Source organism: Carassius auratus, chromosome 27, assembly GCF_003368295.1.
Source record: "Carassius auratus strain Wakin chromosome 27, ASM336829v1, whole genome shotgun sequence".
NCBI lineage: Eukaryota > Metazoa > Chordata > Actinopteri > Cypriniformes > Cyprinidae > Carassius > Carassius auratus.
In genome coordinates this window covers 8,293,358-8,309,933 of record NC_039269.1, presented here as the reverse complement: position 1 = coordinate 8,309,933, position 16,576 = coordinate 8,293,358, and the positions used below count along the sequence as shown (strand labels likewise).

Here is a 16,576-nt window from a genome sequence, read left to right as displayed (position 1 = left end):
TTCAGACGCCCTAGAAATCTGCGCATCCCATTTGATAGGCCTACAGACTTTCTACAGGTTTCATAGAGTAGACTTTACAGGGTTAAAACCTAAACATAAATGGTGATCATAATGTGTGCAACCTGCGTCATTTCCCACTTCCATTCCTGTCCTCTCTCAAACTGCTCATGCATAATAAAACAAAAACACTTAGGCTTTTAGCCTTGTCAATATCAATGTCACGCAAAAGAAAAACATCCTATATAGTGACGCAAAATGTGACATAACCTTCAGATGTTTTATGTAGAAACAACATAACTAACAAACTCCTCATAAACTGCATCCTCAGTTCACATGCGTCATCATTTGTCTCAGCCCTCTCTGTGCCAGGATGAAACGGATAGAAATCCTTCATTTCCTGTGATGGTAAATGATTCATCACGCTCACTGTATGACGCAAACGATGCTTTCAGATGCACAGACACCAGTGTATGTGCTCATCTTATTAGTGGAGCAAACGAGCACTGGAAACGACTGCACCATTGTCTTCTCAGATGGTCCGACTCTTACAGCTGGAAGACAACAGCTGTGTGTTCTGTTGAGAAGGTCTCTGTGTTAATGAGCGTGTGAGTTTGTCTCAGTGAATCCCAAGCACCTCCGTGCAGATCAAAGCCTGTGATTAAAGGATTTAGAAATCATACATCTGCTCAAACATTAATGAATAAGCTGTCACAGTAAGGCCGGTGAAGCATTTTTCAATTACATGTAATCAGCTGCTCTCAAGGTGATTTTTAGCAGATGTGTGAAGTCAGTTCCCTTCAGGTGTAGTGCATCACATTAGCTATGAACAAACACGATGTTTAACAACCACAAAGACCAAAATCATCATTTTGAACAGTGAAACAAATGTTAGAATAATGCTAACAATAATCTTGATCATCTCAGAAAGAACTAATCTCATCTGATCAGTTTGCTGTGTCACTGTAAACACACGGTTGATACAGAAAGAAATCAAGGCTGTGGATTTGCTCCCCGCTATTTTCTTTATTTTTTTTAAGCTAACCTTTATTTCATCAGGGAGTCTCTGTGATGTTGTTACTCTTTCTTCAAAGCGGTTTGTGCAGCCCTCATCTGCTCTGCCCATTTCTGAAAACAGTTTGATTCTGTTTTTCACCAGGGCCACACATACTTCAAGCTTGGCAGTAATGGCATTTTCGAGCTTTAATCGCAGGAAATTGGAAATAGTGATGTAGCGTTTAATTCTGCCAGTCATTTGGCTGCTTTTATTTCACGTGCCTCGGGAGACACGCTCACCTGGGACAGTGTAGAACATTTACATTTGTTTAATAAACCAGGAATAAAACGGCATCGATGTGTTCTGCATCTCAACGCTACCACAACGGCTTCTGCAAGAAAGCAGCAAAGGCTCAATATCAACATTTTTTATTGAATTTCTTTGCCATATTTTTGCTGTTTTGTTAGGGTTTTAATAATTCTGCCTTTTATACAGTATTGAAAAAAAAAAACAAAAAAACAACAACAACATGTGCAGTGCATTCACATTTTCCCAAGGGATTCTTTTCATTTTGATCTCTACGAGGGTCAGACGGTGAAGTGACTGAAGCTGGATCCATTCATAGCGGAGATTCTCATAAGAGTGGGAGTGACCTAATTAAAACACAACAACACACACAATTATGGATTTCTTAGTTTGCTTCCTGATTATATTCCAGATTGTATGGTTTGTGATTACTCGGTTTGCTTTAGTCCGTTACCCAGAGCTCATCTCATTTAAAAGGAACTTTCCAGTCCATGCGAAAAGCAGTTCAGAACTATTTTATTTTTCCTGTCTTTGTGTCGCTCGTTCATCTCCAAGCGTGGTCGTGTGATCCACTACGCGACATACGTGTAGACTTTACGATCCTCCGGCGTCCGGGCCAAATATTCTCTTTCTATAAGTCCTTCTATGCGCTTTTTAATGACCACGGGGCTCGGCAGGAACCGTGCCCTCAGCTGCTGGGTCACCTGACGGGACACAAGCAAACAAACATTAGAAATTTACAGATACAATTTTTGAAACTAATAGACATCACGCAAAGAACACACGCTCACCTCTGCTACCAGAACGTTGTGCTGCATCTTCTTCCTGGACTTCATGATGCGTACAATGGCTGCCTCGATTTCATGTTTCCTGTCATCGTCTACTTTCTGCCGTGTCTCCTTGCGCTCCGGGTCTGATTCGCCTTGCTTAGCAGCAACTGCAGGAGACGGATTCAAAGAGTTTGTAAAAACGTCTACATTTGAAGCCAATTTAAAATAATAATAAGTGCTATATGTGACCCTGGAGCACAAAATCAGTCATAAGTCACACATATATTTGTAGCAATAGCCAACAAGACATTGTATCGGTCCAAATGATTGATTTTTTCTTTTATGCATCATTAGGATATTAAGCAAATATCATGTTCCATGAAAGTATTTTGTAAATTTCCTACCGTTAATACATCAAAACTTCATTTTTAATTATTAGTAAGCATTGCAAATGACTTCATTTGGACAACTTTAAAGGTGGTTTTCTCTCTTCTTGCAAATCATATTCCAGATTTTGAAAAAGTTGTATCTCTGCAAAATATTGTCCCAACCTAACAAAGCTTATTTATTTAGCTTTCAAATGATGTATAAATTTCACTGGTATAAATCAGATGGATTTTGTGGTCTAGGATCAAATATTATTTGCTACTTGCTATTATAAAAAGGAAAGGGTGAGATTATATCAAAGAAAACAACATTCTCATTCTAGAGAGTATTTAATCAGATAAATACCTGAGATGAGTTATTTATAAGTAAATTATCCATTATGTCACTGCCTTTAGGAGTAAACTACCATACAGTTATCCTTAAAGCTAAAAAAAAACACCTTGGATTTCTTTCAGACGTTCACTTTATTTCGTCCCTTAAGTCTGAATCAATAGCGCCCTCTTGTGGCAGCACAATACCTGTTTGTATTTTGACTCTGTGCAGTTTGGAGGTAAACTGGTCATTGACTGTAAACGAATGGCCGCTCTCGATCTCTTTACTCTTGGGCTCTTTCGTGAGAACTCTCTGGGTGGGCTTCCCGCAGGCTAGAGACTGAAGGGCCCGGACCAGTTCACGCTCGGGGATGTCTGTCTCCTGCTGGATCTCCTAAAGGGTTAAAGAAGGGTTGACATAGGTGAAGGAGAAACCGATTGGGTAATAAGCAAGGCATTTAGACCAGGAACAAGTGCACATGAGGCTCACCTCAAAGGTAAACTTATCTCTGTTGTTGAAGAGCATGAGGATGGTCATCTGGAAGGTGGACACCTGCAGAATGTGCTTCCGTGTGTTCGAGCCGGTTAGCAAAGCCCCACCGACACCAACATCAGAGCCATCCTCCTAAAGAGACAATTAACCATTTATTTAATAACTGTAACCATTTATTACAAACAACCAACATGTGAGAAATAGACTTAGTGTTTAGTCCTCACTGAAAGAAAAAATGCCATGTAAAGCAACAAAATCACAAGCAATCAGAACAAGTTTGTTGTTTAATAGCAGTTTTGAGGAGGAGGATTTAGACCAATGATATTCCACTGTGGGTGGAGCTACCCAGCACAGCATACTGTTGATTATTGCATCCTGCGGTTTAATTTATTCATTATATATTTTAAATATTTAAATACATAAAATATGTTTTAAATGTTTAAATAAGTATATATATATATATATATATATATATATATATATATATATATATATATGTGTGTGTGTGTGTGTGTGTGTAAAACTGGAATGAAACGCAATTGCAAAAATACTACGGTAATTTCAACAGTATTTTAAATGTCTATAAATGTTTACATTTAAAATAAAGTTTACAATTTAATAATTATTTCTACAATTTCTATCAGTTATAATATTTGGTTATTTGGTATTAAAAGCGCAAGTGTCATGAAATGCAATATCTGTATAAAAAAATAATAATAAAAACAATTATATATATATATATATATATATATATATATATATATATATATAGTTTAAAAAAATTATACAGTATAATAAATGAGTACATTTTATTTATTTTCTGTGCATATCTGTACCTTCTTGATAGCTCCGTAGAAGGTGGCGTTGAGGTCTGCAGAACCCATATGGTGCTGGAGTGTAAGTTGCCTGCCGCTGTGCTTAGCCAAATAAAACCTGCACAGACAGAGTAGAATTAGCATGAAACCAAGCTACAAATGAAGAAACATCTGACATACAGACACATTTCATAAGTGATTATAACATGTCAAGCTGAGAATATCGGCTTCTCCTAAATACTGTTAACTCACTTTCATTGAGTCTTACCTTCTGAAGACCTCAAATGCATGGCGTGGGGAGGGAGGGATGTTGCATTTTGGCGTGGCTGACTGCGTGGGCCAGTAACCTGTGGTCAGAACTCTCACCGTGAGATCAACCCCACAGAGAGACACCTGCAACATCAAGACAAACCACACAGTTTTGCATTTGGTGCAAAGGAAATGGATGCATCGTTTCAATGTTCTTTTCCTGTAAATGTGGACTTGGTGTACATGAGCCCTTAGGGTGCAGTAGTTCTAGTTAGTGAATGTGTGTGTGTGTGTGTGTGTGTGTCTCTGCACCTGTGACGTCTGCAGGTGGTGGCGGAATTCATCCATAGTGGTATTAGAGATGCTCATGTCCCTGAACATGCCCTCCAGTTTAGAGGTGAACTGACAACCGCACTCCGTCTGAGAGAGAGAGAGAGAGCGAGTATCACATTAGACACACAGAGGAATACAGTGAAGAAGAGTAATGAAGAATATTATGCTCACCTTTAGTTTGGAGATCATATTTTTCTCCGAGTCATCTGAAACGCTCTTATTGGTTAAGAGTCTTCTGGCCAGGTGCTGTTTGTAGTAACGCTCAAACACGTCCTTCTCCTGCATGAACCGGAACAGCACCATGGCCTTATCCAAGATGGACTCCACCTCCTGTTCTGTCAGCTAAACACAAACACAATTAATCGATCAGTAATAAATACCTTTGTTTCAGTATTATTTCTAAACTGTTATAGCATTTATGGTAACACTTTACAATGAGGTCCCATTAGTTAGCATTAGTTAACACATTAGCTAACCATGATCAACAGTTGTTATAGTATTTATTCATATTTGTTAACATTAGAAAACACTGTTTATTGTTAATTCATGTTAGCTCAAGGTCCATTAAGTAAAATTGTTTTTTATTTGGTTTTGTTTTTTAAATAATGCATTAGTAGATATGTAGAAGTATTTTTTTTTTTGTTATTCATGTTAACGAATGTTAACAAATGGAACACTATTTTACCGTATAATTTTCCACAGTTATATTTTTCAATTAGCTTTGCATTTCTAATTCTTAGTTTACATTTTTTTGTGCTCTCTGTTCATTTTATAGCAAATATTTCATTTTAGCTTTATTTTTAGTTTCAGTATTTTCAGAACTTCAACATGAACTTCAGTTAGTTATCAAGGCAACATTTTCCATATTCATTGAAGTTCATTAAGTCTATGTTTTTAATCAAATATTGATATTTTATTTCATTGAATAAAAATGATTTTTAATAGTTTTAGTTGTGTTGTTTGTTCATGTGGGTGTTCATTCATCAATTAACCTGTTAAATGTCACCCATACGGGACGCCTACATTGACTATACTATATTACAATCAAATTTAATCTAATCTTGACAAACTATATATCATTGGAAAGGTCTAAGACTCCCAAATATATATTATACCAATATTTTTTGTTAAAAATTATGTAGGAAAAGTAATAGATCAATTTATGACAAGAGTGCACCCTCAGAAATCTACATTACAAAAGGAGCTTTGACCTTTGTTTAAAAAAAAAGACTTCCTCGTTGCCTTTTTCTCTATCACATTTTAGAAATCATCAGAAGTTATATATCACTTGAAAACATAAAATCTCAAAATTCATCCTTTAAAACCCATTTTAAAATCAGACATTGCATTACCATGTAAATGGCACATCAAAATCATGTTATAAAATGTTTTCAGTCATGAATTATAAAAATGTAGGTTTGTATCATGCACATTCAAGTCTATCTTCAAAAACGTGAGTGACAGTTAACAGGTTAATCCATGTCTGAATTATACAACAACTCACATGCATAATCTTTTCACTTTCGTTGGACAGAAATTTTTTTGTGGCAATGCTGAAGACAAAAGCGACCAAATTTGTAGGCAGAGTTTTAATCTTATAAGCTAAATATGGTCCAAGACTAATTTCTTACCCCCTTCACTCCTTTCTTGAGTTTGTCGTCGATGAAGAGCGAGAGGTACTCGGGTGATCTGGAGTTGAGGTTGAGGAAATACTCAAAGTCTCCAGCGATAGTCTGTTTGAAGAGCCTGTCGTTGTTGAAAGACTCTTGCAGAAAGCGGTCGAAGCGCGACTTCAAATCCAGCAAACCCTAAATGATTCACAAGAAAAAGAGCATCCTTACTACTCATTACAAAGCTACAGTTTGTTGAGGTTGCTTTACTGACACATTTTTACAAGTCTGAACTCCTTAACCTTAGCAGATTTGTTCCTGTGTCTATTCAGGATCAGACTCAGCCAGTCCTGTTGTTTTGAATTAATTGTCTGTGCTGTTCCTTCGTGTTGGTGAATGTGTACCTGGATGTAGTCGACTGGGTTCTTGCCCTCTCCTTCCTCTGACACCAGCGCTTTACCCTGCTCTCTGAGGTACCAGCTCATACACTCACACATCGTCTTCAGCCCATTAGGAACCCGACCGAACAACTTATACATGCACGCCAGGTCTGCCACAGAAATGTGAGAAAAGATGAGAGAAATTGAATCAAATATAAAGCAAGAGAGAAAAACAGAAAGCCTAATTCCTGACACTCAGAGCTAGATGACAGATCGAAACCCAAACAGCTGCTCACCTTCTGTCTTTCCATTCTTGAGCATGTGGACCAGTCCCGAGTTCTCCATCTCTACGATGGTCTTCATGTGTTTGGAGATGAGCTCTCTCTCCACCACCTTCACAATGGGCTCCTCCGTTGATTTATCCAGGCAGTGCATCACTCGTTCAATCTCCTCGTTTATCCGAGCCTCCACTTTCTTGATGTAGACGCTTGCACTGTTCTCCGCAAGGAACTTCTGACTTTCCATCTGCACAGACACACACACGAACAAACAAACACAAAAACAGAGACATTACAAATAACACAGTGGTCAACGCAGCCAGTCAAACATATTAATCAAATGCAACGAGTTGAATTGATTAATTTGCATTTGATTTGAGTTTTTTTTTCTCACAAGTACTGAATTTGTTCTTCTCAGCCTTTTTTCTTTACTGGAAAATCTTCTGTTATTATCCAAAATGGTCAGCAGCGCTCACCTGGAAGAACTCAGCAGACATGTCTAAAAAGGGGATTTCAAAATCCTCCTCGTAGACGGACCGACCTTCTAAGCCCAAAACCATCAGCATCTGACAGGCATTCCTGATGGCTCCTCTGCCATAAAACATGTCAGCACAAACCAGATAAAAATCCATTCCTCTACAACTGTGTATGCATCAGTACACTTCCAGCTACAAGCTTTCATTCTTTAACTAAAACACTTTGACGAGAGATGGAATGACAGAAGACACACACACACCTGTCGACCACCTCTCCTCTGCGCTCTCGAGCGATCATGTCCAGTAGAGTTTGTCTGAGATGATCTCTGATGCAGCCATATCGCACAACCTGATCTCTGAAGATGATCAAGCCCAGATTGTAGACGTTCTCCACGTTATTCTGTTGAACATACACACGGTCCTAGATAGACAAAGAAAGAAAGAAATGTTCATGCAGATTCAAATCCAGACTTTGTTGTGTCCAAATTTCTTTCTCAAGTCTCATTTCCAAATAAATTTTCATGATGACACTTTTTTTGCATGCAAAAGCAAAACAGAAACGATGTTCTATCATAATTAGATTTTCAAAATGATTTATTTTTTTGAATAAATGGCTGAAATACGGTCATGTTAGTATATTTTCTCATTTTATTCTATGACATAAATACATCAGTAAAACTCCCTTGTGATATTTTTAGTGATGGTTACATTGAAATCATGTGACTGTGGTGTAATTTATAGCCTAATCTAATTGCCAAATGAAAAATCCTATTGGTTTTTGTCAAGGGAACGAGTGACTCTATCTTCTGATAGCATTCTATAGTCAGGTCAGTAAATGTTAAGGATCACTAACACTTTTTGGTTGGTTGCCTTATCCATGAGTTCCTCCCTGAACCCTCTAAAAACCAAATAAAACATTAGAACATCTGTAAAGTTACATCCCACCAAAGAATGTCTAAACAACTTACCATGTACATCAAAATGTCTCTAATCATGACCATGGCAGTCTGATGATCATTCCACGCTTGGTTTAGCGTCTGCAGGAAATTGTTATTTAACGAGTGAAGCACGTCTTCTCGTACCTGAAGCCAAGGGGGGAAAAAATGAAAGCTGTTATGAGAGCAGCTCAAGCACATGGGTTTCATCCAATGACATCACCACTGGGACAGGCAGGTTCCCGCCATCTGCTTCATCTCCAGAACTGACATCATTAACAGCCAGCACCAGAGATAAAACCCCAGGGTCTTCATTAAGCTACAAATAAATATATACGTAGTTAAGCTGGAAGACAGTGTCCTTCAGATCTTCTCAAATCAATCTGTTCAATTTCAATTCACATCACACTCCGTCAAATTCATTAAGCAGGTATTTTAAGCAGTAAGCTGAGGTAAAAACACACAGTCTCTTGTGGCTCACAGCTTATTAGACTACATTTAACTCCCTTCTAAAGTCTATGACACACTTTAACCCTCAAACGTTGAATGCAGATTTCATACGTTTTCTCTAAAGCCTTAGAGGAAAGAGTGAGACAGGAGCTCATACTTTGTTGATGAGGTGTTCGGTGACCACCTCTCTGAGGCCCGTGTAGAGCTTCTCCCCATGTTTGTGCAGCACCATGGTGTATGCGTTCCTGTAGAGCTCCTCGAAGCTCAGCCCACTGTTGTTCTTCCTCTGGATCTCCTGGATGGCGTTCTTCAGAAGATCCCAGATGTTATTTACATACTTCTCGTCCATGGTCATCTACAAAAACAAACAAAACATAGAAACGCTTATGACGATTAGATACCAACTGTTTTAGTAGAGATGCGCCATATCAGCATTGACCAATATTGTTTTTTTTAATTAGCAGTGTTTCTAATTGGACTAAGATTTAATTTAAACAATTTATATTCTTAATTAAAGCTGCATACATACTCTTTCTGATCGGAAGGTTGCAAAATGTGTAGCCAAAACACAGCATAGGTTTAAAAAGTTGATGAAACACTGATATGACACTGCCGTAACATTTATCAACTACATGTAATGGCCAAAACTTTTGTAGTATTGGCAAGTAAGTTTTAGTCATAAAGTGAAATAATATACATTGTGAACAATCATTCAAAAGTTAAATGTTTCTGATTACACTCGGTCTACATTTATTTGATCAAAAATATCCTAACAACATTACACTGCAAAATATTATTATCTATCTATTTTCAAATGTAAATGTTATTTCTGCAATGGATGCATTTTCAGCATCATCGCTCCAGTGTTCAGTGTCACATCATCCTTCATATTGCTTTACTGTCAATTTTGCTCAATTTAATGCATATCTACTGAATAAAATCTAACTGGCCTCAACCTTTTGAGCTGCATTGTATATCACCTCAACCCTGAGATTCACTTTGCTCTCTCTGCACACATCACAACCTTACCAAAGATCTTATTGACTTTATTCAGCACAGGAAACTGGACTGGGTTCCGGGCTCGTTAAAAGTAAAACAACTCACTTACAACACTCTAATGTGCATTTAATGTGCAGGTCACTCGCTCGTATGCTCAACCCTTGGCAGATACTGGGCTAGCGAAATCAATTTTCCGTTACGACTAGGGATGCACCGAAATGAAATTCTTGGCCGAAGCCGAAGCCGAATAATAATGAAATGCTTGGCCGAAGGCCGAAGGCCGAATACCGAACACGGTGTTTCGCATTTTTTCCATTTATTTTGCCAATCTGTCACCTTTTTCAGTCCTTCTGAGTTTGCAGGTATAGACATGAGATGCAGCACTAAACAGTCTCTCACTGTTGGTGCTTGTGCATGGAGCAGACGAGTACCTGCAGAATAGTTGAACATTTTATTGCAGTTTTCTGACAGTTGCTCATTTCAAAACGAACAATGTCTTCAAGATAATGAAATGGTTGAAACCCAGTGTAGGCCTACTATTTTACTACACTGAAAATAGTTCAGAATTTTCACAAAATACATATAAAATATAGGTAGTAACACTTTATAATGTTTGTTAACGTTATTGCATTAACTAACAATGAGCAATACATTTGTTATGGTATTTATTAATCTTCGTTAATGTAAGATAATAAAAAATATTTAGTTCATGTTAGTATAAGTGCATTAACAATTTTAACAAATAGGCCTACCACTTTTGATACTTTTTAATTCAGAAATTACAAATGTGATACTTAATTTTAATACTGTATTAGTAAATGTTAACATTAAGATTAATAAATGCTTTTAATAAGGGTTTTTCATTGTTAGTTAAAGTTAAAAATAGAAACTACTTATAAAGTGTTACCATAATCCAAAATATAAATAAAATCTTAAATTAATTTCCCATACAAGGAGCCTACCTGCGTGCCATCTGCGCCAGGTCAGGAAAGCGGCCTTGATTATTGCCACAGCCCATATAGAATCACAGACAGCAATTATTTTATCAGTTTTAACAATGAAGCTATGCGTCAGATTTCATCTTCATATAATATCCAATTTTGAATCCTTATCCAACCAGGGTTTAAAATTAGGATTGAGGGGACAGCATTTCCCCATTGTTGCTTTAATGCTTTGTCTCCCATTCTCACCGACATTGTCATAAACATCATAAAAAATTCTTTTAAATGATCATACACCTTCTTGCTACATGCTGCTGTCACCTTTTTTTTTTTTTTTTGATGACGCGTCGCGCATGCGGCGGACGACTGTGCGCCACTGGTGGCTGGTGTTGCCAGATTGGGTGTTTTTTCGCTACATATTAAGACCCGTTTACGGTGTGTTTTAGCCGGGCTTTCGCCAGGAAGGCTCTATAGAAATCTGGCACCCTACTGAACGAAGTTAACCTGAGAGAGCGTGCCGTTCACAGACACCAGAATGAACGAGTTGACAGTAACGTTCATCAGGCAGTAATACAGCACGTTCAGTTCACGTTCGCCCAAAATATGAACGAGTTCATGAACTATCGTTCAATGAACGCGTTCAGGCACAACACTGCCCATCTAACTGTTGAGCAGTCGAGCTTGTCCTCTGTCTTGCAAATGGGTTATTCTCTTGGAGGATCTCATCGAACATGTCAGACAGCGAGACTGTGCGCGGCTCATCTGTAGTACGAGCCCGTTTACTCTCTGAGCTGTTTTCATCTCCTGCGCTGTGCATCACCTGACAGTCTCCATCACCTAGCGGCTTTTCCAAATCCAGAACAATGTCTGCAAACGGCCGTTTTTGCATCTTTATCTGACACTTTTTAAAGTGTTTCCACACTGCTGACATGTTTGCTGCATAAAGCGCTATATGCATAATATCACTCTACGCGGGTTATTTGATTGCGTCATTAAAAACGTCATTGTTCGGCAAAATTTATTCGGCCTTTTTACTTATTCGGCCGAACACCGAAAGTGCTTTTTTGGCTATTTTCGGCCGAATAATTTCGGTTGCCGAACATTCGGTGCATCCCTAGTTACGACCAAACCTTCGGCCCAGCTCCAGAGCTCTTGATAAGCTTGAAGTGACTCAGCAGAGCTAATCTCACAAGGAACAGGTCTGATGGCTAATCAATCATGTGTGAATTTCATTTGTAATTATTCATGTCAAAACACAACACTTCAACACATTCAGCTCATGTTAATTATAATGCTTGTCACGGTGTTAGTAACAGCTCCTGTGATCAAAGTAACACACACTGTAGATTCAGACACAGAGAAGGCCTCGCTCTCACCTGTCTGTCTCTCTCTGCTAAGCCTTAAAACAGACAGGTCTTGAGACCTGATACCTGTGCAGTCTAGTCTGTGGATTAAAGCCATTTTGATGGATAAAATCAGTATGGGTGTGAGTGTTACCATCCACTTTTTCCAACATTATGCTTAAAGGCTACCTGAAGACAGTGGAGTTGCACTTTCGAAAAAGTCAAGTTAACACAAAGAGGAACCAGTTTTTCCATGAACAATAATCCTTGAAGCAAAACGTGTGCATATATGTCAAGCAAGTACGTAGGTTTCCAAACTGGGTTTCTGTAGGCTCAGGTCATGTCCCTGCTAAGACACTGATGAAGTAAGTCCAGAGAGAATGTATTTGTACAGCAAGACATACCTTTATTTACCCTTAAGCACTAACCCTGATATTAGCACATTTAACATTTATCAGTTTGCCAGACGCATTTACACAGTGTTCATTTTTATCAGTTCATGTATTCACTGTGCCATGCTAGACTGTTTAATCTACAGGAACATTATAACCACTTCTAGTCTTTTATTAAGTCTGAAACTTAAGTTAAAAAATTTGTTAAAAGACTTACATTAATACTCAAAACTTCAAGGTTGTGAAGATTTTTCAATGTTTTTAAAAGAAGTCTCTTATGATCACCAAGGCTGAATTTTGTGAGCAAAAATACACTAAAATCAGTCATATTTGTGAAATATTATTACCATTTTAACTAATAGGCCTAATATTTGTTTTTATTCCTGACAAAACAGAAAAAAGAAATAATTAGTGAATTTTTGTAAAAAAAAAAAAATTCCTAAAAAATAATTAAATAAGCCATTACTCCAGTCTTCAGTGTCACAAATCATGCTAATAATTTTTTTACAAAAATTCACAAATTATTTATTATTATTATTATCAATGTGGAAAAGTTGTGCCTCCTAATATTTTTATGTAAAACATGAGACTTTTTTTAAGATATAAGAACAACGTGAAAACCCACCAATAAAAACAGCATTTATTTGAAATAGAAATCTTTCATAACATTATAAATGTCACAATCAATTTAATCCATCCTTGCTTAATAAAAGTAATTTTTTAAATATATTTTTTATTGATTAAAAATATTTACTGATAATATAGCATCGTGAGCACAGCTGTGCTATATGTCGGCGCAGTAACCACTAGCCCATCAGCGCAGATTATAATTTATTTGAAAGAAACTGCAGAATAGCAGTGTATTGTATATAATAATTATAAAACAATTATGCACAATTCTATAAAATGGTGAATCCTGGAACAGTGAACAAATGTGACTGAAGGGCAGGCCGCAGGACAACAAGTGAAAAAAAAATTAAAGTCAGATGGACAATTTTCACTTAAAAGGACTGCTGAGTTTTGGAGGATAAAGCAAGAACAATCAGAAGAATCATAACTAGTTAGCTTGTGCACTAACAGGTTTTGAAAACCCTAATTCTGACAAAAATGTGTCTATGATGGTCTGATCTTTAACAATGAACTGCATGTTCATGTTTCAAGGCAGAAACCGTTTGAATGCAGATGAGAGCTGAGAGCATGTGCGGTGTATCAGATGAGAACACAGGTCACTTATTGAGAGGGTAATACTGTGACCAAGAAGTTAAGGCAGCTGTGAGATTTCTAATGAATTCCTCTAACAGAGCGAGACATATACAATCCAAAGTAAATGCTGTTTCTGAACGAGATAGATATCTTATTACCACTTATCTTACCCAAAATGTTATTCCTGAGTTCTGTGTACATGCTGACAGGTGTCAGGGGGTTTCCAAAACTGAAGAGAAGAATATTTCTAATGCACTAACAGAAAATAACTGCATGGAAACATTTTCACTTCTCTGCATATTATCAAGTTATTCTGACCTAGTTCATTCCATCAGAGCATCACCACCACACCGACTGTCCTGCAATGTACATAATTAGTTCTGAGTGGAGCTAATAAAAGAACAGAAAATTGCAGAATGTTGCAGAGAGCTGCACGTCACACTGATGCAAAGTGTGCTGCAGTGACAGTGAAAGACAAAAACACCAAAAGGACAAAAAAGGACAACAGTCATCAGTGTGATAATCTACAAAAACACTAACCAACACCCATGACACCCGACTATACCAGAAGTTTTTGAAATGAACAACAGGGGGCTTACAAGAGAGTGCTGGGGTTTTGTAAAAAGCTTTAGAAAATAAAATGTAAAAAATAAATCAATAAAATTACTAAAATAAGTAATGAAAAATATATTACAAATAAATAAAAATAAGATATATTTGAATAAACAATTATATTTACGTCATTACTAAAAGGTTAAGGGAAAATAAATAAATTAAAGTTAAATAACAAAAGGATAAAAAAATAAAATGTTATTAAAATAAAAACTATTTACATTCACAACAAACAAAAAAAATCACATTTACATAATACAGGTTTTGAGATTTTTTTTATATATTTTAAAATAAATAATAAAAACGATACAAATAAATAAACAACGAATTAGAAAATTACATTCGCATAAATAAATCATAGAAAATGGTAAATAAATAACACATCTATCTGTAAATACCAAGAAAAAAACCATGTGATAGAAACTCGTTTTACAAACAATATGCATTTTTCACAACATAAATTGTGTCTTCATTCATAAAAATATATAGCTGCCTTTACAATTTTAGAAAGGGGTCCTACACACAAGGATGATCATATTTGGAGGTCCTGGCATCTAAAAGACTGAAAACCATACACCATAACAAAATACACCAAACACCAACCAATGACAAGAAACTAAATTAAACCAGACAACACAACCAGTGTAATCAGTTTGGCAATATACACAACACCAAAGGCAATAACAAAATGAACCATCAACACCACACATAGACAACAATCAGTTAGAACCAAAACACACAACATCAACATGAGAGGCATCAAATCATCAACAGGCCAGTCTGACAACACAAGACCCAAAATCAGACCTAAACACTGAAAGAAAACAAGCAGATCTAAAGGAAAGACTCCGCGGTCCCTGTAGGATCTACAAAGCTGTACATATGTAACGTTACAGCTTTATTGTCAAAACATAAAGACTCTGAATCATTGAGTTTTGAACACTTTCTACAGTGGCTGTATCAATACTTCAAATCACTCATCTTTCTAATAAATTAGAGATATTAACATCTTTAAAACCCTGACGCTAATATTATCACGTTTACACGCATTTTCTAGTCCGTAGTCTCAGCAAAGCTTTCAAACTCAGCCTCAAAACACTTAAACCAGCTGTGGCCTGTTGCTCTGCCCGATCCCCGGCTCTTGAGTTCTAGCCTCTACCGCCTGAGGCGCGCTCATCTCGGCTGATACTCACTGGAAAGGCGCGGATCCGCATCTTGGTGTCCTTCTTGGTGCCGGGTTTGAGGTTGGACATGTTTGGGTTAGGGAGTGATGCCATCAACAGATGTTAGGGTGGGTGTGTTGAGGGGAAACACGGACAAATATCGCCCTCTTTCCCCCCCAGGTTTGAGTCCCTGAAGCTTTCTCTCTCCCTCTGTCTCTACAGCGATGGCGGACGACTGGATGACATCTCGCGAGAGTGATGATTGTGCTAACTGTAATGAACCCAATATCGCGAGAACGGGGGCCAGCTGGGGCTGACATGTGGTAAACAGCAGTCTGTCGCTGAGGAAAGATCAACATCCATGGATTCACCGGTATCGTAGTTTAAAACACTGTCATGAAGTTTGATAATACGGAAGTTCTAAGCAGCCATGTGTGGGAGTCTTTCTTAAAGTTTGTTTCCTAACTATAATTGTTTGTATTTAACCGTTATATTTAATTATTTAGAAGACGTCTTATTTCTTATAACATTTATGAGAAATTCAAATGAATGACTGGTTAATTTCGACATTAATAGGAGATTGCTTGTTTTGAAGATTGAATATTTAGATAATAATAATAAAAAAAATAGTACGTTATTATATAGACTGACAGAAGTTATACATTTGCACTTAAAGTTTAGGGACACTTAAGTAAGCAGCTTTCATCCCATAAGCAGCACTTAAAATATATGAATATATTTGTATTAGGCTATATTTCACAAATAAATAAAACATTATGACACAGTTATGCCAAATTTACACTGCAAAGGTGGCACAGAACCACTTCTGAAGTTGTATTTTGGTGTCTTTACACAAGAGGTTTAAGGCTGCTCAGATGTGGCATAAATGTATTTTGGTAAAAACTGTATACTTTGATACTAAGGGATGAGGTGGGTTTAACTGACATTATTTAGTCTGGCATTGATGCAGCATTGCATCTTTAAAATATATTTTGAGCAGACACAGAGCCACCTTAACTTGGCTGTGCAAAGATGCCTTACGTTTGATATTTTGTTATATAATAATAATGCACATTTTACATTTTAACTGTTGGTTGTCTGAGGCGATGCACTTGATACCACAATGACTATAGTTT

At 37.1% G+C, this 16,576-nt stretch overlaps 1 protein-coding gene across 1 annotated transcript; it reads right to left on the bottom strand.

Moving 5' to 3' along the window:
• Positions 1 to 1,307: 1,307 nt before the first annotated feature.
• On the bottom strand, positions 1,308 to 15,682 carry LOC113045329 (cullin-3-B-like). Its single transcript, XM_026205650.1, has 16 exons — positions 15,471 to 15,682; positions 8,945 to 9,142; positions 8,371 to 8,484; positions 7,663 to 7,823; positions 7,403 to 7,517; positions 6,945 to 7,173; positions 6,673 to 6,818; positions 6,290 to 6,466; positions 4,830 to 5,000; positions 4,638 to 4,745; positions 4,345 to 4,469; positions 4,098 to 4,194; positions 3,259 to 3,393; positions 2,976 to 3,162; positions 2,092 to 2,237; positions 1,308 to 2,004 (listed from the first exon to the last, which is right to left on the bottom strand). Exons 1-16 carry the CDS (start codon positions 15,552 to 15,554, stop codon positions 1,873 to 1,875), a joined length of 2,325 nt encoding a protein of 774 aa, XP_026061435.1. The 5' UTR covers positions 15,555 to 15,682; the 3' UTR covers positions 1,308 to 1,872.
• Between the last annotated feature and the right edge of the window lie 894 nt (positions 15,683 to 16,576).